The sequence below is a fragment of the Pteropus medius genome, unplaced genomic scaffold (genome assembly GCF_902729225.1).
Source record: "Pteropus medius unplaced genomic scaffold, Ma_sr-lr_union100, whole genome shotgun sequence".
NCBI classification, from domain to species: Eukaryota; Metazoa; Chordata; class Mammalia; order Chiroptera; family Pteropodidae; genus Pteropus; species Pteropus medius.
The window spans coordinates 9,831,297-9,855,492 of record NW_024356249.1 but is presented as its reverse complement, the minus strand read 5'-3'; the positions used below and the strand labels follow the sequence as shown (position 1 = coordinate 9,855,492).

The window sequence follows — 24,196 nt, the reverse complement described above, 5'->3', positions numbered from 1 at the left end:
ACTTATTTTTTTGTCTATCTCTCTTATTAGAAAAAGTAAGCAAATAGTTTTAGATATGTTGAGTTGGATGTGCCTATGGGAACATCTAGAGTATTGTGCATTTAGAACTGAAGCTCAGAGAGGTGTTAGATATAGTTTTGGAAGTTATCTACACATTAATAGTAAATGAAGCCATGAATATGGGAAAGAGAATGTTTTGAGTGAAGAAGTAACAGATTAGAATCTTCAGGATCTCCTACATTTAAGGGACCAGAAATGGGTGTTGGGGGAGGGGGGAAGCTACAAAGGAAACTGTAAAGGATAATATCTTGGAAATCAAGGAAAGATGGGTATAATGTCAGGAGAGTCAAAGGAAGAGAATTTTTCAAGGAAAACGTATTAACAGTGTCGAAATCCTGAGAGGTAAAGTAAGCTGAGAAGCCTCTTAGATTTAGCCACAAAGAGATAGTGACATTGGCACCAGTAGTTTCAGTGGGTTGGCAGGAGCCAGAATGTATTAGATTGAAGAATGAAGAAAGTAAAGAATTGGGGCTATAATGAGCTTAGAAAGCCAAGGAGTTGCTCTCTGAATTAGGTACCGAGAACAGTAGCTACAAGAGGAAGGTGGGAATTTATTTTGGGGATGAGAAACTGGAACATATTTTATGCTGATGGGAAGATGTCAGTAGAGGGTGAAAGGCTGAAAAACACACAAGTGAGGGGAAATAATTGATAGAGAGCAGTCCCTTAAAAGGTGAGAGAGAATTTGATCCAGAACACTGGTTGGAGATATTAGATTTAGATCAGTGGTCTCCAACCTTTTTGGTACCAGGGACCGGTTTCGTGGAAGACAATTTTTCCATGGACCAGAGATTCAAGCATATTATACTTATTGTGCACTTTATTTCTATTATTACATTGTAATATGTAATTAAATAATTATATAACTCACTGTAATACAGAATCAGTGGGAGCCCTGAACTGGTTTTCCTGCAACTAGATGGTCCCATCTGGGGGTGTTGGGAGGCAGTGACACCCGAAATGTGTTACTTATGTCCATTCTACTCCATAATCTCATTTTGGTTACTGTCACTGCAGAAAACTCTGCTTCACAAAGATAGGATGTCACAAAAGGAAGCACGCTTTTCAGTGCTATTATGGCAATCTCAGGATATTCCATCTTGACTTTAATCCAGAATATATGGAGATTTGAAGTTGTCTCAAACATACTTTTAAGGCCACCATCATTTGCGATCTCAATCATTCGATCCTCTTCCTGCACCAAGTCAATTCACCTGGCTTATTCACAGATGGGTTGCGGATCCATTCCTTCCTACTTCGGGGGTCTTTTGTGGTTGGGAAGTCATGCTCAAATTCTTTTGAAAGGTGACATAGGTGATCATGCACCAGCTGGGAGAAAGAAGGACCTGGCTCAGTCTCTTTCAAAATCTCTGCTAATGTTTGAAACATGTCAAAAATCCCAATGTTCACTCATCGCCCCCATAATTCCAGTTTGGCTTTGAATGCAGCCACTTTAGCTGCTGACTCGAACACAGTTGTCATCCTCCCCTGAAGTGACAGATTGAGTTGGTTAAGCAGGTTGAATATGTTACACAAGTAAACAAGTTTTGCGACTCATTCTGTGTCACTGAAATGTGCTGCCAGTGGTGACTGTTTTTCTAAAAGGAATCTCTGGAGCGGCTCTCGTAACTCAGAAACTGGCCAGTGTTCTACCTTTAGAAAGCCATCTCACTTCTGTGAATAAGAGAAGACGTGCGTGCTCTGCGTCCATCTCCTCACAGAGCCGCATGAACAGACGTGAGTTAAGGGCATGTACTTGAATGTGGTTGATAATTTTAATCACATCCTGCGAAATGTTAAGTTCAAGTGACAGTTTTTGGCTAGCTAGCATTTCTCTAAGAATGACGTGGTGCATAGACTCACATTCAGAAGCGACCTCTTTGACCTGAGTAGTGAAATCAGAAGGCCATCCAGTCATGGCAGCCTCTCTGTCCGTGCACATGCTGACACAAAAGGACCAGTTCAGTTTTCCTAATACGTAATCATTGAAAGGCTTGAATAGTTCTGTAGCTGTGGTGTTGGCTGGCAAAAAAAGTACACATAACATATCCTCATGCACATCCTCGTGAAAAATATATTGCACAAAAACAAGCATTGTTGTCAACATTGGTAGACTTGTCAACCTGGATTGCATATTATGGTGACTCATTAATCCTAACAGTTGTGCCTCAGTATCCTTTGCTGTTTCATCAGTTCATCCAGTTATGGTGCTAGCTGACAGAGGAACATGTGCCACCTTGTGAACTGCAGCCTCTCAACAGCAGGCAGGATCAATTCTTCACCAATAGTAAAGGGCTTCTTGGCTTTAGCAATGCGGTTAGCCACTAAGAATGATGCGCTCAGTGCAGACACATCTGATGAAGTGGTAGCCATCAATAATTGCTTCTGTTCTTCATGTTCACATTTTTATCTTTTAAAAACTCCAGAGGCTTGTCTTTTAATGCAGGGTGCTTGGTCTACATGGGGCGAAGCAGTTTCGAAGCTTTCATGGCTTCATTGGGTAGCCGGTCGCCACATATTATACAAAGCGAGCTTGGAGAATGTGAATCATCTGTTGCAATGAACCTGTAATTTAAGTAGGACTCTCAGTATTTTCTTTTAAATCTAGCTTTCTTTTTGTTGGCAGCCTTACAGTTTTCTGTTGTCTCATCAAAATACCACAGACTAGGTGGCTTAAACAACACAAATGTATTTTCTGACAGTTCTGGAGGCTAAAAGTCCAAGTTCAAGGAGCTATCAGGGTTCATTTCTGGAGAGGCCTCTCTTTTTGGTTTATAGTTTCTGCCATCTCCTTGTGTCCTCACATTGCCTTTCCTCTGCATGCCACAGAGAGAGAGTGCTTTCTGGTGTCGCTGTCTCTTATAAGGATAATAATCCCATGAGGTTAGACCTCTACCCTTAATGACCTCATTAGCCCTAATTACTTTCTGTAGGCTCTGTTTCTAAGTACAGTCTCATTGGGGGTCAGGGTTTCAACAAACGAATTTTGAGGGATTTAGTTTAGTCCATAACAGATGAGAAGTGAGAATCCTCTCCCATTAAAACAACAGGGAGATAAGAGAAGATAGATATGGGTAAGGTTGTAAGCTTTGGTGTCAAGTCAAAAAAATTTTTTTTCATCTAATGGTTTTAGTTTTCTCTGTGAAATAGGAGTTTAAGCAATATACTGAGGGTAAGGGATAGATGTTATAGTTATACATTTGAGCAGAGTAGAGACCATTGGACAGCTGATAATGGAGACAGGAAGAAAGGATTGAGTAAGGGAACATGGCAGAATCACTAGGTTGTATTGACCTATCTGTGTGCCTGGGTGGTTTTCAGCAGCAGAGCAGCCCAAGCATAGGCATGAATTTGGTAGTGGTAGTCTTGGATGTCTGAATTTGGCCTGTTTTAAATCTTCACTGTGTAAGACCTTCTCTTGCAACCAGGTTGTAGACTTATATTAATACTACAATGTTAACACTGCTTGCTTTGAGAAGATTGAATTCTCTTCCATTTTCTTTTAACTGCTAGACTTAGTAGAAGATTTTCACTAGAGCATCTTTATCCTGTAGAGAACTGCACTTAAAAGGAAAATTTAGGCGATTTATGGACCTCAGGAGGTATTGATAATATCTGTAGGCAAGAATTAGCTCATAACGTTTAAAATCAGAGCAAAATTGCCTTAGACTCATCCAGAGCAAGTGAACACAATAGCACAGTCAATCCCCATTATTCTCGAATTCTGTATTTGCATATTTGCCAACTTGCTAAAATTTGTTTATAGCCCCAAAATCAATGCTCGTAGTCCTTTTATTGGTCATTCATGGAAATGTGCGGAGTAGCAAAAATTTGAGTCACCTGACATGTATGTTCCCAGGTGTTGTCAAACAAGGCAGTGCTCTGTCTTCCTGTCTAAGGTCTCATACTCTCATCCAAGTGTCCTTTTCATGGTCTACTTAGTGCCGTGATTTTTGCATTTTTGTGCTTTTTCTTGGTGGCTTTACTGTTTAAAATGTCCCCCAAAATAGTGCTGAAGTACTGTCTTGTCTTCCTAAGCACAAGAAAGGCTGTGATGTGCTTTATAGAGAAAATGTTAGATAAGCTACATTCAGCCATGACTTACATGGTACCTCCAATGTAAAAAGACCAACAATATGAGCACTGGCAAGGATATAAAGCAACTAGATCGCTGATATTCTGCCTGTAGGAGTATAAATTAGTACGAGTACTCTGGAAAAATTGCTTGGCATTATCTACCTGAACATATGGATATCCTATAATCCAGCAATTCCACTACTAGGTATATACCCAACAGAATATTTTCATATGACCACAACATATACAAGAATGTTCATAGTGACATTATTTTTATGGCCCCCAAAATGAAAACAACTTTCAACAGAATGTATTTAATAAGTTGTGAATATTCATGCAATGAGACATTTTCCAGCCATAAAAATAAATGAACTACTGCTAAATGCAAGAAACTTGGATAACTCTTAGAAACATATTGAGCTGAAAAAAAAAACCAGGCACTTCAGTGTACATCTTTTATAATATATCAAGTTCAAAAATAGGCAAAATCGATCAATGGTGATAGGAATCAAGATAGTGATTATTTTTAGGGAGGAGTGAGGGTAATAACTGAAGGGAGACATGAGGGAAGGCTCTAGGCTGCTGGTCATGTTCTGTTTTCTTATCCATTTACCCATATAATGTACCATTTACCCATATAAGAAAACAAAGTTTTTGATTGGTGTACTTATTTCGTAGGTAAGTTATGCTTCAAAAAAGTTTATTTTAAAAAAAGAATATAGTGAGAAGTCCATATTCTACATTTATTTAATGGCATTGTGCTTCATTATTTTACTCAACATCCATTCTATCCTCCGCCGCTCCCCACTCTGTGATAAAATGGAGGGCTGTGAATACAAATTCTTTCTAACTCTTATTCTGGTTGTTTTCAAGCTTAAGAAGTTTTCAAATTTAAGTTTGATCTCTCTTTGAGGACAGTTTTAGGTAGAGACGCTAACTGTGCAGCAAACTGAACTCTGACCTAAGTGGTGCCCTATTAGATGTTTCAGGGAAATTGAGTACTTAAGTCCACACTCCACTCCCAGTTTCTAGAGGACTTAACAGGGAGTGGAAAAGGTGGCTTGGTGCCTGCGCTTGTGTTCTATAGTCGCTGTATTGCTTAATTGTTTACCTGAGAAACGCTGTTGGGATTAGTCAGTGGCAAGGAGGTACATTTAGCTATACTAGGCATAATTTTGTTAATAGTGATGTTTCTATTTATGATTTTGTTAGTTCTCTTACTCATACCTGATTTCCTTTTCCTTCTTTTTACCCTTTTGGACTTTGCTCCGAGCTAGCTTTTCTTTAATTAAGTCGTTTTTTCATTCAGCTCATATTCATTGGTTGATAAGGTTTGGGTTAAAACCCAAACCTTTAAACACAAGGCTATGCAACACTAAAGGCTGTAGTCTTTACCAATAATGATGATGCCTCCATTTGGAGGCTGAAATACCTGTGCAATATAAGTCTTAAGATCACTGAGGAACTGACAGATAAGATGCCTAACATTTAGGTTGTGGGGCAGGGGGAGGACTTAATAATTCCAGCTGTTCTGGCAGCATTGGCTTTTCAAGTCCGAAGGGGTGGGGGGGATTTGAGGCCCAGCAATTCCAGCCAGTCTCATAATGGACCAGATGGAACTATGAACTCAGGTAGTTAGGATCCTTGGCCTCTATAATAAGCTATAACTTTGGTGACTAAGGAATAGTTATTGCTTTTTTCTATAACTTCAGAGAAACCAGATGGATTAGAAATACTGAATGTTAGAACTGGAAGGAACCAGTTCTAACCTCCCCCCAGTCCACTCTTACCCAGTCCCCCTCATTTTATCATCAGGAAACTGAAAAAGAATAATTAGGTGACTTGTCAAAGTCTAATAAAACCATTAGTGACAAGCCAGGACTAGAGGACAGGGTCACATTCTTATGTTCTTTGCCCTGTGCCTTATGACTCTCTAGGTCGAAGATTTATCACTTCTTATTTAAAACCATTCTGCCATTATAGTTACTTCTTTACCACTGCCTAGTTCTTTTTGACATTGACCCCTGGCAATATTAACTTCTTGTCCATTCCCCTCCGGCTCCAAGCATGTGCTCTCTCAGGCAAGTCTGGCTTGCCTCCACTAATGATGATACTGCTAGCAAGTCGCCATTGGTAGGAACATAACTGGTGCATAGAACTTCAAATTGTTTTTCTTGGAGTGAAAATTGATTGTTTGAGCTGTATACACATTGGTCAATTTTTGTAAAGCAGAAGACTGTAGTTTGTGTAACTTTTTTTTGAAGTTGCAAACTCCTCATCTAAACGTTAAGGGTGATTATTATAGGTTATGATGTGCAGTGGTCTCACTCCTGCCCTTGCTATAGGTATATCTTCTAAGGCATATTAAGGTAAAATGAAATTACACTGGAAACAAGTTTATAACTAGTACTTATACCTACACCTTATGCTTTATACAGCCCTACTCAGTTAATATGCCTTCGGTTCTATAACAGCTACTGTTTTTATTTTTGTTTCAGAAAGGTGAAGACTGCACAGCATGGGAGCAAAGAGCCGCCATTTTGTTTTGTTACAGAAGGGTCTAGTGAGTCTGCAGTTTTAGTTTATTTTAGTTAAAATCTACACTAAAAAACAAAAAATGTTACAACTAAAATGACATTTAGTTTAGTTCACCAAGGTGGTACATTTTTCTTGTGCTTGTTTTTTATTCCCAAACCTGGTATCTTTAAAGTCATTTTTCTTCCATGTTTTAACTCTACTGTGAGGGCAGTCTTTTATTTATTTTAAAAAAATGATTATGTGGAAAACATCAACAAGAGTACCAATAATCTAGCAATTTGCTGATCAATGAAATATTTTAAGGGTTGGGCTCCACTTTAGCAGTAAAACAGTCTTTTGGAATTGATTTGTTCCTAAAAGCTTCATTAGGATGCAGATCACAATGGCTTATAATTGATGCAGATCAAGCAATGGAAAGATTATATATTCCTATGGAGATAATATTATAATTAAGGATTAAAACCCTAGTGAGGGCTCACCACAAGTAAGTTATAGCTGTGGTCAATAATATAACTGTATATAACCTGTGTATATAAAATAATGTTCTAAGTCCTATGAGATGAACATAAATATATTGATTATGCAAGCTACCTCCAGCGTCCTCTAAAGTATTTGTACAACATAGAAATTTGACAATTTCTTAATACTCTTACTATATGCCAGGCACTATAGGCAAATCAAAGCTGGCTAAGCCCCTGAAGAGCCTGAGTCTAACCAGGGGCGACACATGGATGTACTAACTGTAATATGAAGAAGGGCAAAAATAGTGATGTGACCAAAGAAAAATATTAGAGGAAAGGAAGATTCCATGGCAGAACTATCATTCGAGCTGAACCTTGAAAAATATGAATAAGTGAAGATGATGGAAGTGAAGGCAGAATGATGCCATTTCAATTAGAGAAAATAGCCTAAGCAAAGTCACTGAGGTGGGAAAGGACAGCATAATAATGACATAAGTAAGAGCTCCCATTTACTAAGAACTTGGTATGTGTACATTTTGAAATCCTTGCATCAATCCTGTGAGATGGCTATTATTACTTCCACTATACAGATTAGAGGTAACTAAGTGGCAGAGGGAGGATTCTAACCCAGGTCTGTTTCTAACCCAGAACCAGTGCTCTTTGCCGCCATACTGTGCAGTCTTCACATCCAGGAAATAGCAGGTAATACAGCTTACCTGGGAATAGGGTCTATATAGGGATATGTAGTAGAAGATCCTCCTGGAAAAGATTTAGGTAAAATGAAATTACACTGGAAACAAGTTTATAACTAGTACTTATACCTACACCTTATGCTTTATACAGCCCTACTCAGTTAATATGCCTTCGGTTCTATAACAGCTCTACCAGAGACTTGGTGGAGGAGAGCTCAAAAATAATATGCAATTGACTGTTCTGGGGTCTAGAGAAAAGGGGAGAATCAAAGATGACTGAGGTCTCATATCTGATTGACTGAGGGAAAAGAGGTGGAAAAATGAGGAAAAGAAACTTGTTTGGAAGGTGGAGAGAAAGGAAAGATGGAGCAATCATTTTGATTTTAGGTATGTTGCATTTAAAACACAGATGATAGATACCATTGGAAATTTACTCAGTAACTTCTCGTTTTATTAAGTTTAGATTAAAAGGAAGACCAGAGGACAATAACTAGAGCTTGCTGAAAGCTCAGGATTTGTCACAATTGACACGCTGACCTTAGAGGGCCTCATTGCTCCTGCATTTCACCAACTTTCTGTATCTTATCACTCAAATTGCTTCACTCCAGAAGTCGACCACTTCTTTTACTTCCACCTCTTTTGTTCTCTCTTTTTATTGCATCTGCTCTCCACCTGCCCTGTGACCTCTAATCCTTTGACACCTCTGCATTCACCTGATCCCAACGGTCCCCTTCTTTTTTTACTTGCCTTTCTTTCTAGTCTAGACCTCTGGGTCAATCATTTGAATTCTTCCCTCTCTGGCATCTTACAACACCTCTTCTCCTAGACATTACCTTTCCCTCCTACATTCCACATTCAAAGGATTCTTAACCAGTGAGGGCCCTAAAAGGCAATGAACCTGTAATCCTAATTATAATATTGTGACCATCAGCTCCAGAGAAATTATCTGCTGCAATGGGAATTGACACTGTAAAGAGTCCTTGGCCCTGGAAGGGGACCGGGGAGCAAAGCAGGCATATCTTGTTGAGCTTTCTTTGTGCCTGAAATCTATGGTACTCTTTTTGGAATGAACTAAGAAGGTAAAATAGGTTGGGTTACTTTTTTTTTTAAGTTTTTTCTTATTTCCAAAATTCTGAAGTGTGCAGAGAGGATGGAGCTGGTATGGAGACATAAAGAGGAAACTGCTCTGAGATCCCCAACCTTTTTGGCATCAGGGACCGGTGCTCCTATGAGAATCTAATGCCTGATGATCTAGGTGGAGCTGAGGCGGTGATGCTGGCGCTGGGGACCAGCTGCAAATACAAAGGAAGCTTTGCTCGGTTGCCCACTGCTCACCTCTTGTTGTGAGGCTCAGTTCCTAACAGGCCATGGACTGATACCAGTCTGCAGCCTGGGGTTGGAGACCCCTGGTGTATAGGGAGGGCCACTGTGTTGGCATCCTGTTTTTTTCCTGGATCCAGACCTGTGAGTAAAAACCGGCATTGGATAAGGACTTTGAGGCAATTCTAGTCTCCATTGGAAACTCTGGCTCCTTCTAAACCTACACTGAAGGAGCTCCTGACTAGCCCCAAGGAGGCAGCTAATTTACAATTGGTACCCATGTTGTTGATGCAGCTGAGGGCCTTATACCTTCATGTAAATAGCACAAGGAACCAGCAGAGGGCGTGGTGGTCCCAGAACTTTCTTCAGAGCTAATTTCTGATTTTGTAAGATATGTCCCCGGCTCTATCCCAATCTCCCGTGCAATAAAAATTTAACTTGAGATATGCCTGAGTTTGGTGCCAGACCCCTGATGTGAGCAGACGAGGAGCCTCTGCAGAGCTGTTTAAACTCGAAAGCCATAAAGAACTCTCGATTTCAAGGAAACGCCTGTTTACTGTACTGATCCAAATTAAGTAACGCCTGAGAAATGGGAATGCTTTCTTGACCTCGATCCCTATTGATTTTGGTATCAACATATCCAGTGACGTGTCCTCAAGGGCGGGAGAAAATCAACAAGGGCCTTACATACAGGGAAAGAGAGGAAGCCTGAGCGGTGCTGCAGAAAGTCCCCACTGGGGAGGTGGGGTAGTGTTTGGGTAGCTTTAAACAGTGAGTGCCCTCTGGAAGTTCAGTGCCTGGGTGCAGAACTTGCATCAACTCTGATTTTGAATCAGAAGCAGAAGCTTTGAAGCTGGCCGGTGAGGGACTTGTTAGGCAGTTGACAAGGATCTTGAATAGGACGGCTCTGTGAAAGGGGAGTGTGGTTTCTGCTACACATTGTGAACTTCTGAATCACTGTTTTGTTCTGCTTTGGGGCACTCAGAAAACCCTGGCATTTCCAAACCAGCTTTCCCTTTTGCTTCAGGACATATATCCCCCAAGCCTGAACTATGGAGAAGTGGGACGGTAATGAGGGCACCTCAGCTTTTCACGTGCCTGAGTGGATGGTGAGTTCTTTAGTCGCTTTGCTTTTCCTTCTCTTTCTTGATTATGAGGCCACCACTTCTGACAGGTGACAGGGATCACTTGTGAGAAGTTCCTACCAAGACCTGTGGTTGGGGAAAATGTTATTACTCATATTTCTGATTAGTTCCTATGTCCTGTGTTGCCCCTGTTTCTTAATTACAAGCAAAGCTGGGGAAGGTCTGAGAGCTGCCTGGCTAGTAGTCAGCTTTTTGCCCGGTTGTCTGTGCTGCTGGTGCACTGCATGGGTTGTGTTATTCCGTGATTGCTTTGCATTTTATTTGCAAGCCAATACTTAGTTTCTCATGGGGATAAAGGAAAAAGAAAACAGGCATACCTCACTTTATTGTGTTTTACAGGTGTTGCATTTTTACAAATTGAAGGCAAGACACTCCACCAGCAAAAAGATTAGGACTCGCTTTATTGTGATACTTGCTTTATTGCAGTGATCTGGAACCAAACCCACAATATCTTCAAGGTGTGCCTGTAGTGAGGGGGGAAAAACCCAGAACTGAAAAGATTTAAGGCATTTTTCCACTACCTGCCCATTTTGTTCCCCCTCCAGTCAAGACATTTCCTCAATTACCTTTTATGTATATATTTCTAAAAGGCAGGAACTATAGCTCCTTCAGTACCATTCTTCAAAATATCATATTTGCCTGATGAATATTTATAATATAATGATAGTAGGACTTGTTTGTCGATAAGAACTAGCACATAAAACCTTACATTTTAGATCCAGTTTCAACTTTTGATTTTAAAACAGCAGCCATTCTTAATGTTCCTGACTGTCTGGTTTCTTCTGGGCTTAGCCTGACTTCTTACAGTCTATATACTGGCTTGTGTTTTATACATTTATTTCCTTATGGAAAACTGGTTAGACTATATACAACATAGTCCAAGTTCTTTTCAGTGTTTATGGAATTACAGACTTAAAGAACTATCAGTAATGAGATGAAATATATAGCAGGCCTAACAAAGGCCCAACTGAGGATACTACATTTCAACTCATAGTGTTATAGCTATTATTTTTGTTGAGGTTATTGCAGTTGTTGTTAATGTTGTTTCAGAACCTTGTGCTCAGTTTTAAAACATTCAATGGAAAGAAATTCTACCCATCTACAGGCTTATTTCAAATAATGTAGTGTTTTAGAATTAATGGAAAGGATTCACATATTATTCTAGTTGGGTTTTTGTTTTTGAATCTCTAGCTACTTACTAATAAGAAGAAAAGGGAACAAGAATTCTGGTTTTCTTAGGGGAAGGAGAGACCACATAAAGATGCTAAACTTTGGTGCTTCTCTAAGGGAATATTACAGAGAATTCCACGGAACATTACTATGTCAACTCAGAATCAGTGAAAGTTTTATAGTAACACGTATTCTCATAATAGTCCTCACTGGCTTACCTGCCGAGCATAGCCTCTCAAGAGGTGCTCCTACTGACCTTTTACCTACTTACCCTCTTTTTATTTACGCAAACAGGAAAACTGTCCTAAAGGAGTTAGTGCGACTGTTGCTTAAGGAATATGACTTAGGACTTCCCAGCTTTTAGAAAACATTCCTTAGTAAAGCACAGGTCTGCTCTGTTTTCTATATAGCATCTCTTATTTAGCAAGTCCTTGGCCCTTCTCTCTCAAAAACCAGGAAAATACCTTTGATTAGTAGAGTTTTTAAAAAAACAACAATAAGAAAGAGTAGGGAAGGGGCTTATCTTCAATAATTCAGCTTTTTTATCTGCTGTCTTTTTCTTACCAAAGCCTTAACCTCTTGAGGCTTTCTTTCAGATACCACATAAGTCATTTATTTTTGACCTGGTCTGGAAGTGCTGCATTAGGTTGCCACCAATGTCCACTTAGCCAGCAACATGAACCACTGAGCACCCTCTAGTGTACTGCCTATAGATTTTCAGACCTTACCTATAAAATGTTAGAGTGCCTTTTAATCCCCAAGAGAAAACCCTGGAGGCAGCTCCCATGTTGGGAAAAAAATTTCAGTTTAAGAAAGCTTTAACAAATGTCTGACTCATGTTCCAGTTTACATATTAATGTAATGAAACTTCCACTGAGCCTATCCTTGCCTCCAAAAGAAATATGACTAAGCTCTCAAACCTTCTTTCAGGAGGACAATTTAGCAGAGAAGGTGCATTATAACACCTCGTTTTTTTTGTTTTTCTTTTGTTTTTTTTATTAATGATCAACAGCAAAAAAGGACTTGTATACCCTTCAGAGAATAGAACTCAAAGCAGACAGCAGCTTACACGTACTCACATCTCTGGTTCCCAGCGGGGAACTAAGTCAAGACGAAGTTTGATGAACCCCAATCTCGAGTATTGACAAGGTGGACCTTCAGTTAACATTCAGTCAGTCTCTGGAAAACTTCTGCTGAAGCCTCTGCTCTTCGGCTGTTTCCATGTGAAGGATTTTCTTAGCCTCATTCAGGCAGTTTTGCTGCTAAAACGTTGGAGACACATCCTTTTAAAGATTGTTCTTATTAATATGAGAAATCTTTAGTCCCTGTCGGTAGGTGAAATACCTCCTCTTATGTTGCATGGAGATCAGCAGTAACCTTTTTATTAAGTTTCTAAATTTTAATATTTTCTCCTCCTACCCAGGCTCTCAGTAGTACTTGGTACTTTTCCATAGGAAATCTGATTGACTTTCTTGATTACTCAGCCAGCTGGTTACCCGATTTTCTTTCAGCTAGAGGTAATCCCTTTTGTAGGTGAAGAATTTGTTCAAGCAGCTCATTTGACTTAGAAGGGGAGATATCTTTAAGAATGCTTGAACCGTATTTACTTGGAAGGGAGACAGACACCTTTAAGGAATCTGGTAAATGGTGGTAGAGATAGCTTGGCTGTAACTCTGAGTCAGGATTGACATTTAAATCTGATACCCAGTTGAAAAATTGATGAAAACTATGGGCCCTCTCCCTGGGAAAATATACACATACACAAAATTTTGCATTCTGTTTTTTTGGGGTGCGGTGGGAGCATCTAGACATCCATGAACTCTAGACAAAGAACTTTTGACCTAAAGAAATAGAATTGTTAATATTTTACACTTGTGTGTTATTATGTAGTATCCAGAAGCCTTTCACATACATTATTTTATTTCTCGGTACACATTTGAGAAAGGCAAGGTAGATGTTATTGTTTCCATTTTACAAATGAGGATTACAGATGTTAGTGCTGGAAATGTTAAGAAATGGAAATACAGAAAGTGAGAACTTCTGATCATCATCCTTTGTGTACTTGAAAAAGAATGAACTGTTTTCTCTGGCCTGACTCACTTAGGGTAAATAGATCTTCTGTTCTCCCCAGGAATCCTATTTTTATCAATGTATTAACCATCTATTCTTAACAGCCTTACATTGTGGATATAAAGAAAGGTCCACCTTATTGTAGTCTCTGGCCTTTCAAATAACCTTTAATTTTCTACCTATGAATATGCTTCCCTGGTTTAGCCGCAGATAGGATCAAATGGTTGACTAAGGAGGTCAAGAGAATTAGGGCTGCTCTATCATGCTTGGAAAAAGCGTTAGAACAGGGGTTTTCAAAGTGTGGTCCCCAGGAGAGATGCATCAGTATTACCTGGAAATTTGTTAGAAATGCAAAGTCTTGGGCCCTACCCAGGTTTACCAAGTCAGAAACTCAGGGTGAGGCCCAGCAATGCCTTTTAATAAGCCTTGTAGATGATTTTGAAGCACCTGAAGTTTGAGAACTACTTTGTTAGATAAACTTGTTAAGTGCTAAGGCTTTTTCTTTCAGTAATAGTATCCCAAAATGTCTCCTGGTTGTATTTGGTATAGATCTACAGTTCCCTTTGGCACAGTTCTAGTGACTTAAGCCATTGGACCAAGGAGTTCCTTTTCACCTGAGGGAGGAAAATGAGGAGCCAGCTGACAGTGTATTAGGGTGAATGAACAGCCTTGGTTAGCAAGAGCAGAAGTTTAGAGATTCATCAAGCAAGCAGGAAAATATCGGTCTATCTCATTTCTTGAAATTATGTATGAGAGACTAAGATTGTCATATGTGATAGTGAACATCAATATTTGAGAATTAATTTTTCAATTTTTGATAGTGGCATTGGGCAATGTTGCCAATTAAAGGGCAGTTAAATTTCAAATTCGTATATGATTAGCCATTTTCAGAATTGTGGTTTGATCAGAGACCCAGGATCATCTGGGATGATTTCATTTCTGAGACCCAATCTGATAAGAAAATAAATGTAAAGAGTAATTGTAAATTAAGTAGATTTAAAGATAAATTAAAAAGAATGAAGTGGGGTTGATACATCCAGGATTAGGACCAGGGCAGTTTTTGGTCTTCGGATTCATATCATTAGGTATGATATAGTGGAAGGAGCTTCGGCTCTGACACAAACACAGGCTCCCATTCTAGTAGTATCACTTTCTATGAGACCTCAGGCATTCATTTGTCCTCTCAGAGCTGCACTTCCCTAATTTGTCAGATGGAGATAATAATGCCTACTTTTTAAGATTCTTATCCTGATTAATAGAAGTAACATACACACAGGGCTATTAAATTAGCTCTCCTCCCCTTATTCTTCCACAGATCTTTTCTCTCAAAAGATTTTTTTTTTTTAATAAAGAAGAGCATCTACTATTTTATGTTTTTTCTTCTGCTCAACAAGCAGTCTCTTTTTTAGGAAGAATTCAAATCACATTCCCACTCTGTCTCAGTAACATACAGTTGAATATAGCTTTTCTATTCACCGTTTAAGAAATCAACAAATAAATAATGTGATTCTTTGCCCTTTCCTTTGACTATTTATTTGATATGTAACAAGGTCATTGTGATTCTAGGGACTCTGAGGAAATAGGAAACTCCCTTTCGTAGTAGTCATACTTTCAATGAAACACAGTTTTTGAAAACTTTTGTGAAAGAGCAAACATAGTCACTCAATCTCTAATTAACAACAGTGTTGAGATGGGATGAGAAATCAGATGTCAAAATCTGTATAAAAGATGCACAATTAAGAGCACAGCAATGGTCCTCAGTCTGACTAACTCAAGGACAAACAGTATAGGGTAGGGGCTGCCTGAGCACTTGGCATCATTTTTTCCCCCTTACCATCTTAATAAATTCCCTCATTGTTTTAGTGGCTCTGTAGTTAATTTTTTTCTAATGAGACTAGGTTAACTAAAATCATCTGACATGGAAAAGGGGGAGGTAAGGTTAAAAAGGAACCTAATTAGCAAGGTAATTATAGCAGGCAAAAAAGTGCACTGGTTATATAAATAAGCTATTGTTATGAGCATGCAAGTTGGGCCTTGTCAAGGGACTTGTTAAGGTTTAGAGGTCAGAGGAGCCATGTAATTAGGTGTTTTTGGAAAAAAAAAAAATGAATGCAAAACAGTCACCAGAATTAGGAATGGCTGATGAGCCACTAGCAGAAATGCCTTATTAAATTGGGCTCTATTGCCGGAGGGGTTGTTGGAGCTGCTTCAGGGATTCCAAGGAAGGGAAGCACCCCACCCCCAACCAAAAATTAAAAAAATAATAATGCTAGCTAGAACTAGAGCCAACAGAATTGCTGATGCGGAAAGTTTAAAGACCTAGCCAAAAGGGTCCCTGGACTGGAGAGGTGGCAGTAGGGCTGGTAATGTCACTATGCTGAGCAACAAGAAGAAATACATTGTCAATGGCAACTCTGGGATTAAAGCCCAGGTGAGGCTAAGCTCTTATTTACCAGTCTCGCTGCTGTTATAGTCATTATTGTAAAGGCCAGCTGCTTCCCCCGCCCCCCTTGCTTTCATCCCTCCTCTGGCATCCCTCCTAACAGTCTGTTTCCCTTCCCTTCCTTACCTCAAGGCCTGTTGGAATTAGGCAGTTCTCTCTGAAATGAAAAAAAAAGGGTTATTGCCTTGAACTCTCTGATTTCAGACAAGGTAGGGAAGTTAGGGGTAGGATCTACCAGAGTACCCCAATCGGGATGCGTGGACTACTGTGTTACAAGGTGAACTGTTGGATGAAGAATATAATGGTATTTAACTATTGAGGATAGGTGGGCACCAGGGATGACCTACCGAAAACCTATGTTCGGGTTGTCAGTAAAAGATATATTTATTTTGGGGGAAAATTGTGTAACATTCTATATAAGTGGCTAGTCTCTTTCTAATATTCTTCTGTCTTAAACTTGAGTTCAATGTCTAATGAGTAAACGAGATTTAGAACGCTGTGTCTCTGAGTGGAGAAAGCCTACATAGCTTAGTCTTTTTTAGTGCCAAAAGATAGCCTAAACTTGATCTGAGTGGGAGGAATTACAGCAAGAAGAACACAATAGAGAAGAGACCTTGGCTTAGGGAAACTGGTTTGAAATGATGATGTAGCTCTAGAGCTACATGGTTTAGTGTTAGTGGGGTAAATGGGTGTGTACGCATTCACCCCGATCCTGCAAATCTAAAGATGAAGAGTGACTGGCCCCCTCTACTGGGGTATGTGTGTGCGTGTGTGTGTGTGTGTGTGTGTGTGTGTGTGCGCGCGCGCGCGCGCACACGCGCACGTATGGGGGTGTGTTATATATCTTAGGTAAGAGTTATCTGTTACTCTTTTATAAAGGAGGCACTGCTAAAGTTAATGATTCCTTGTGGCCTTTGGAAAATCAATTATCACTCTTTTTCTTAGATGGGCCTCTAAAAAAGAATGACGATGTATCATTGTCTTGAACAAGATTAGTGAAATGGAAGCCAGAATTTCGAGTTTGACTGCTATATGCCTTCCCATCTTCTCATCCACCTTCTTCCCCTTCCCAACTTTTTTTGCCCTTAAAAATTCTTTTAACTTTAAACTTGGCTTACCATGTTTGCTTATTCAACCACATAGGGTCAGTGAAGATGGGATAGGCTACTTCCAGTTCATTTCAGCATATGATGTCAGGCATTTGTGCCTGAGGATATCAGGATAAATAAGATACACAGCTCCTGCCTTTATAGAGCTTACAGTTCATACAGGATACAGGCAGATGGTTGTATTCAGTGTGATAAGTGCTGTGATAGGAGATGTACATGGAAGTTCACATATATCCCATGGGAGTGCATAGAAAGGGCACTTTCTCTTTTTGGAATAAATGCCACTTTAGCGAAATAATAAATTTTGCCATTTTTCATTTCTCAAAGAGCTTCTAATCCAATGAATTTTTCTGTTGCTGAAAACAATTTTCAAAATCTAAAGTACTACACAGGCTTTATTTGTTGTTATAGCTATGAAAATGCTATGAATTCCCCTAAAAGGCATGCTAACTAATTCAATTTGGCATTGGTCCCTTTGTCTCAATACTCAAATGACTCTAGTTACCGCTAACTGCAGGAAATGGAGCCATCATTTGCTGCTGGCATTCTGGTATGATGGATCTCTGTCCTGCCCATCAGGGAACCATCTTTTTATCATGAAAAGTAGAGTCAGTTGTCAGATCTTTGATCCTTCCTGCCACCTTGGATCCAGAATAATCTAAGCAATTATGCAAACGTTCAATTAGGGAAAAAGAAAATAAATGATTTATTGAATAAATAATATGAGCTTTGATTTGCAGTGTCATAAAATATCAGTTGGAACCTCCAACAGTAGGAGAAAGAGATAAAAATGCAAGAAAGTCATTATCAGAAAATGTCCAAAATGCAATCTTGAATATTGAGGTTTATACATATTCAGTATACTCATCCACTCCTTCTACATCTATTATATTATAATTAATAAATGATCAAGCCTATGGCTTTTACGTATTTTGCGATACCGAACATTAAAAACAATAAGTTAATATTTACTGTACTGAAAGGCTAATTAACACATTTTAAAAAGTTATAGTGACTGCCTGCAAGAGTTTTAAGAACAGTAAACCGTAGGGGTGGGAATGGGGGAGTGGATTTATTGAATCTCCTGCTGTGTTTCACAGTTTACCTACCGGCATACCTCGAAGATATTGCTGGTTGGTTTCCATACCACTGCAGTAAAGCCAGCCATAATCTTTGCTGGTGGAGGGTCTTGCCTTCAATTTGTAAAAAAAAAAGAAAAAGAAAGAAAAAAAAGCAACACCTGTGAAGTGCAATGAAATGAGGTATGCCTGTACATTGTTTCATTTAACCCTTCCTAAAACTTATAAGGTATTTTTATCTTTGCTGTATTTATGAGAAAAATGAGGTTCACAAAAGCATCTTGACCCATATTACATAGCTAACGAATGGCACAGGCAGGATTTCAATCTAGTTCCAGAAAAGTTTTATCTGAATGGAAAACCTTTTTTTTTTTTCATTATATCATACCATTTCCTAAGAATGTTAAACCTTGAAGGCAAGTCACTTCACCTTTCTGTACCTTGAAGTTTCTCATCTAGATATACGAAAATTGGATAGCCTCAGTGGTTCTTTCCAGCTTTAGTTGTCAGTGAAACTATAGAAAGGATTTTTGAATATGACTCAATTTTCTAAAAATTCACTTTAACCAGAACATCCCCTTTTTTTGGTTACAATTTTATTGTAAAAAGCATGTAGTCAGAGAGTGGATCAAATTTAAATTTGATAGAAACACAATAGGTAGAGAGTGAAAAATCATTCCTCTCTCCAGAGTCTTAACATTCCAAATATGGGTTGGTACAGTCAAATCATCTGCAAGCAAAGGTAAGATCCTATAATGCAAGCCTTGAATTGCTCTCTCAAAATGGAGGTTCTTTTCCTTTTTATAACTATAGTTACTTTTCTTAGCAGATCCAATTTGCTGACCAGAAGCAAGAATTCAACAAACGTCCCACCAAAATTGGACGTCGATCTCTCTCTCGTTCCATTTCTCAGTCATCTACGGACAGCTACAGCTCAGGTGAGTACTGAACTGCTCTGGACCCATGTGTGGAGGCATGATCAGCAGATCCTCCTGTCTACCCATGGTTGATTAAGCATGATAAATTCTGTGCATTGGAATAAACACTTTGCCTTTCAATTGAAATTTAGACCAAAATTCTAGATGGAATCTTCGGATTCCTCTTAGGCATTCAAAATGGAGCTTAATAGAGGACTTCCCTTCCAATAAAAGCAGAAGAGGGTGATTAAGGAAACTGAGTTCTGGTTTATTCAGAGGCAAGAGTATGTAGCTAGCTCACTGATGACCTTCACTGAACAGCATGTGTAAAGACTGGGGTTTTCCATTCTTTGAAAATAAAAGACATTCCCCATCCTCCCATCTGGTATTTACAAATTAATGGGGAAACCTTAACTGTCCCAAGAAACATGAAAACATTGTAACTAGTTCAAGTGAGCCATTTGCCTTCTTTTTTAAGCTGTGACACTGTAGTGCTTGTTACTTCTTTCTTCCTATGCAACGGCATTAATTCAAATATATGGTCCCTGGGGCTGAGTTATCATTTAATGCCAGATAAGCTATTACCTTGTAGGACCCCTTGAAGACATCGGCCATTTGTGCAACAATGTCTGATCTAACACAGAACTATTTTATTTTGTTCTTGTGTTGGACTGTGGTAGGAATCTGAGTTGTCTCTTAAAATTATAAATAGTAATATTCATTAGAAAACTTTCATTGTGATCTGAAATTTTGTTCTTCACACAAATAGGAAAGTAATATTCGATACATAAAATTGAAGAAAGCTAGTTTAGGAAGCTGTAAGTTTTAGGTTGCGTAGATTGTTATTTACATTTTTGCATTTCTCTTTTTGCTTTCCCCCACAAAAACTAGATGATGTAAAGCACATGAGATAAATTCTTATGGAATTTTGTCTAAAGATACTGAATGTTGTACCTATCTTATTGTGCTGAAATAACCAGTGTTGAAAGTTCATGAACCAGTTCATAAAACTCTGGAAACTATAATAATTGTGAAAACGTGAATTGTAAAACAGTGTGTAACATTTTAGACTGTGTGTTTGTGCATGTTATCCAAAGAGTATTACCAGATAACAACTACACTAAATTTTAACTCCAGCTCAGTCTCTTTCCTACACACTAGATCCACATTTCCAACTGTGTTCCTGCAGAGAAAACTAATGCTTGTCTTTCCACTGAACCCCTGTATGCAGGGAGGGTACATGCAAAATATCTGTTCTGTTAAAAGGGTGTGATTGATGCACTTGGTTTCTAAGTGAACACATAGTTGTAAGCTCATTGGCGATTAATATTGACTGAGAGCACACTGAAAAACTTGGACCTTTTAGATTAAAATATATTAAATTACCATTTTTATAGTAAAAAATTCTCAATCTCATATATATATATCTGTTTAAGGATATGAAGTTCAGGAGCATTGGCATTAAGACATCCTAAAAATGGAAAATAACTTAAAAGATCAGTTATTCAGCTTCTCACTGGATGCTGGAATTGTCTTGAATGCATTCCTTACAAATGGCTATCTGGCCTCTTTGGGAGCAGTTTAGATGATAGGGTAATCCTTGCTTTATCCAGTTATTTAGCTCCTGATAAACTCTTATACAATTCCTGGAATTTAAAGATTTTACTTAGAAATAAAAATCATTTGGAGGGCATCCTGCTGTCCAGGTTACTCTCATCTGGATAAGTGTAATCCAGATTAAGTGTCCCTTTAAAAATATTATGCCTATAAATCTATTCCAGATATGGTCTGAACTAATCTACAGGAAGTGTTATTTCCATAAACTCAGTGCTTTTAAAATGAAACCTAAAATACGTTTGCTTCTTTCACAGCTACGACAGACACTCTGTTACCTCATTTTGTTTTTTGATTTTGGGGTTTTTTTCCCCAATGAACAATGTCAAGCCCTTTAAAACAAACTCTGAATGGAGTTGCCCACTGCCTTGAGTCTTAGGAGAGACCTAGTTTTTAGGCTTTGATCCACGTGTGATTTGTGTGATCCTGGAAAACTTGCAGCCTGTGATGTTATAACAGAGGCAGTGGGAAGTGATACAGGAAAAGCTTTATACCTATCCAATGAAAAGCCAGGAATAAGAGATTTGACTCACAGCTTTCAAAATACAAGAAGATATGCAAATGCATGTCAATAAGAATGTGGAACCCATTTTCAGAATGTTATAATTTAAGTGACTATTTATAGTTATATTAAACTATATTAAAGTTATAAAGAAATTTAGTTATGTTAAAGACATAGCTTTAATATACAGACTGATCTTTGGACTTCTTCCCTTCTCTGTTTATATTCTCTCCCCAGGAGAACTCATTCCGTCTCATAGTTTTAAATGCCATGTATTGACATTTGATTCTCAGATTTTATCTCCACTCAGATCTCTCCCCAACATACTAGATCTGTATGTTCAACTGCCTGCTCAGTACTTTCACTTAGATGTTTTATAGGCATCTCAGATCTGCCATGTCTTAAAAAGTGAGCTCCTCAGTTCCAGCCTTGCCCCTCTTCAGTCTATTCACAACACTATAGCAGGATTCATTCTTTTAAAATAATTCAAGTCATATCACTTCTCAGCTCAAAACCCTCTATGTCTCACTCTGAATAAAGGCCAAAGTTCTTACAATGGTCTACAAGGCCTTATACAGTCCAGGCTCCCATTACATTTCTAATCACATCTTTACTTTCCAAAACCTCCCACCTCCACTAGTTATTTGTTTCACTCCAGTCATACTAGCCTTCTTACTGTTATTCTGTTATTTTGAAATATGCCAGGCACTCCCCTGCTTTAAGATGTTTGTGCTTGCTATTCTCTCTACTTGGAATGCTCTAAAATACCCTAGCTAGGTATCTTACCTCCAGGTCTTAACTAAAGATCACCTTCTCCTTGAGGCCTATCTTGGCTACTCTTTTAAAATTGTATAAACACTCCACCCAACACTCCCTATCAAATTTTCCTCCTTTATTTTTCTCCATACACTTACTATCATATCATATATTTTACTAATTTATTGTCTTTTCTCCCCTTGCCTGAACATGAAATCCATGAGAACAGAGATTTCTCTCTGTTTTGTACTGCTCTGTTCCCAGGACTTAGAACTGTGCTTGACACATAAGAGGTGGTCAATAAATAAATATTGTTGAGAGGTGTCCAGAGATGTTATTATACTTTACACCTTTATTGAGGTCTCCGATACACTCTATACGTGTAAACAGATAAAAGGTTTATGATATTACAAAAAAGATACCTTCCTGTCCTAAGTGCTTGTTTTGCTAAAGGTACTTAGAGGCTTACTTAGGCCGTGGTATACCCTCAGTTCCTAATGATCCTAGCACTAAGTTTTACCACACTTTCATTTAGGAACTTCTATCAGCCTTTCTCAACTGGGGTTTCTCATCTGAATCACAGAACACAGAGAAAGATTTGAGGGACTTTCTGTTTTTCAAAGGATGGATAATAACTGGTACCCTTCTAGATGCATGAGCAAGAGGTTAATTATATATTCAATGGATGCTTCAAGACAGCAAGACTTAATTCCAGAAGAACCCCGGCTGAAAAAAGTTTCATTAATCCCTAAAATTATTTCATAAAAAACAAACTTCTAAAAATGTTTTCTCTAAGCACAAAACCTCATAAAAACAAATGAACAGAAGACTTTTCTTCGAAGTCATAGCATTCTCAGTGGTACATTTCTGAAAAAGCTGTCTTTACAGAGAGTTAATTGGTTAAGGATAAGGAAGATTGAAGTCTTAATTCATAATTTGTTGAAGTATTTTCAGATTTTTTCAAATAACAAAGTTTTATTTGGTTGTATTTTGGTTGCTAACATAGCTTTTCACATATTTCTAGAGTATTATTCATCAGTGAATTCTGCTGCACATTGATACACAGGTCCCTACTGTTATTTCCATTACCAAATGAATAGATTGGGCCCAAGAAGAATTGCCTGACTTAAAATAGTCTAATAGGACTAATTCAACCAGGAGTCTGACTGCTTCTCCTAGCAATAACCCATAGGAGGGTTAGGAGGGAAGGCTTAATCAGGCTTGAGCCATAGAACATATGTATGCATGTTCTATGGGATAGATTGTGGATTAGTGATTCATTAAGTTATGTTGATTCTAGAATATGAAACAAGAGAACATCTCATGGTAATATTATATTGTACTTTATATTTTCTACCTAAAAGTTGAAACTTTTTTTGGTGTTATCTCATTTAGTCATAAGATTTTTCTGGTGGTAGGTAGAGGAAAGGGAGAGCATGAGAGAGAGGGGCTCTGTTGTACTCCTTGTTTTACAGTTGGTAAACTGAAAATTGGTCACTTAACCAATTAGAAGTGAAGCTAGAGCTGAGGTTTTAGGCCTGTACTTTAGTAGGTTATTGCCTTGGTTATTGATTATTCATTTTTAATTAAATTATGAGTCTGGGCTTCAGAGTGTGCTGGCAAGAACAAACACTTTAGAAACTATTTCTAGGAAAAATGTTTAATGCTATCTCAACTATTTTCATGAATGTGCTTCTTTAAATATAGTGGCAGAAATTAGTATGAATTCAAAAAATAAATGTCACGCTAGTTCAGGAATAACCTTTCCACTGTTTTTGGTCTGTGTCTGTCAGCCATTTTGCATTACATATTAGTACAATCTAGACACTGATATTTTTGTTTCTCACCTGATAGCAGGTCTATATAAAGGGCTCTTTGAAAACAAATTCATTTTGGCTCAACGAAAAACATTGGTTGAACTGACTACAACCAGTCGACTACTGTTAAGAAAATAAAATACTGTGGGTTTTTTTTCCATTTTAGACTAGGAAGGTGGTATAAATAATTTTTTCTTTGAGTTAGAGGAAAACAACTCAAGCTTAAAATTGGAGTGCTTCTCTAAGGGAGGATTTGGGGGGTTTGTTGTTGTTGTTTGTTTTTTTCCCTGAGTCATCCTTAGAAGCTGAAAGATGCCTAGGAGAGGAGAGCTATTCTGGGTAGACTTAGGACTCCAGTCTCAACCTTTTCAGTCACTGCCAGCCAACCACCTGCTGCTTGGGTAGATTCGTAAATGACGGAGATAG

At 38.4% G+C, this 24,196-nt stretch overlaps 1 protein-coding gene across 5 annotated transcripts in view; it reads left to right on the top strand.

Moving 5' to 3' along the window:
* AHCYL2 (adenosylhomocysteinase like 2) overlaps positions 1 to 24,196 on the top strand; it is a 137,996-nt gene that overhangs the window by 76,096 nt on the left and 37,704 nt on the right. For 2 of the 5 annotated variants that reach the window (XM_039861045.1, XM_039861048.1), the window contains one exon: positions 18,994 to 19,102. In XM_039861045.1, the coding sequence (XP_039716979.1) occupies positions 18,994 to 19,102 (109 nt within the window). Of the gene's footprint in view, positions 1 to 9,945; positions 10,258 to 18,990; positions 19,103 to 24,196 lie in introns of those variants that run through there. The other 3 variants (XM_039861047.1, XM_039861046.1, XM_039861044.1) reach the window with 3 other exon arrangements.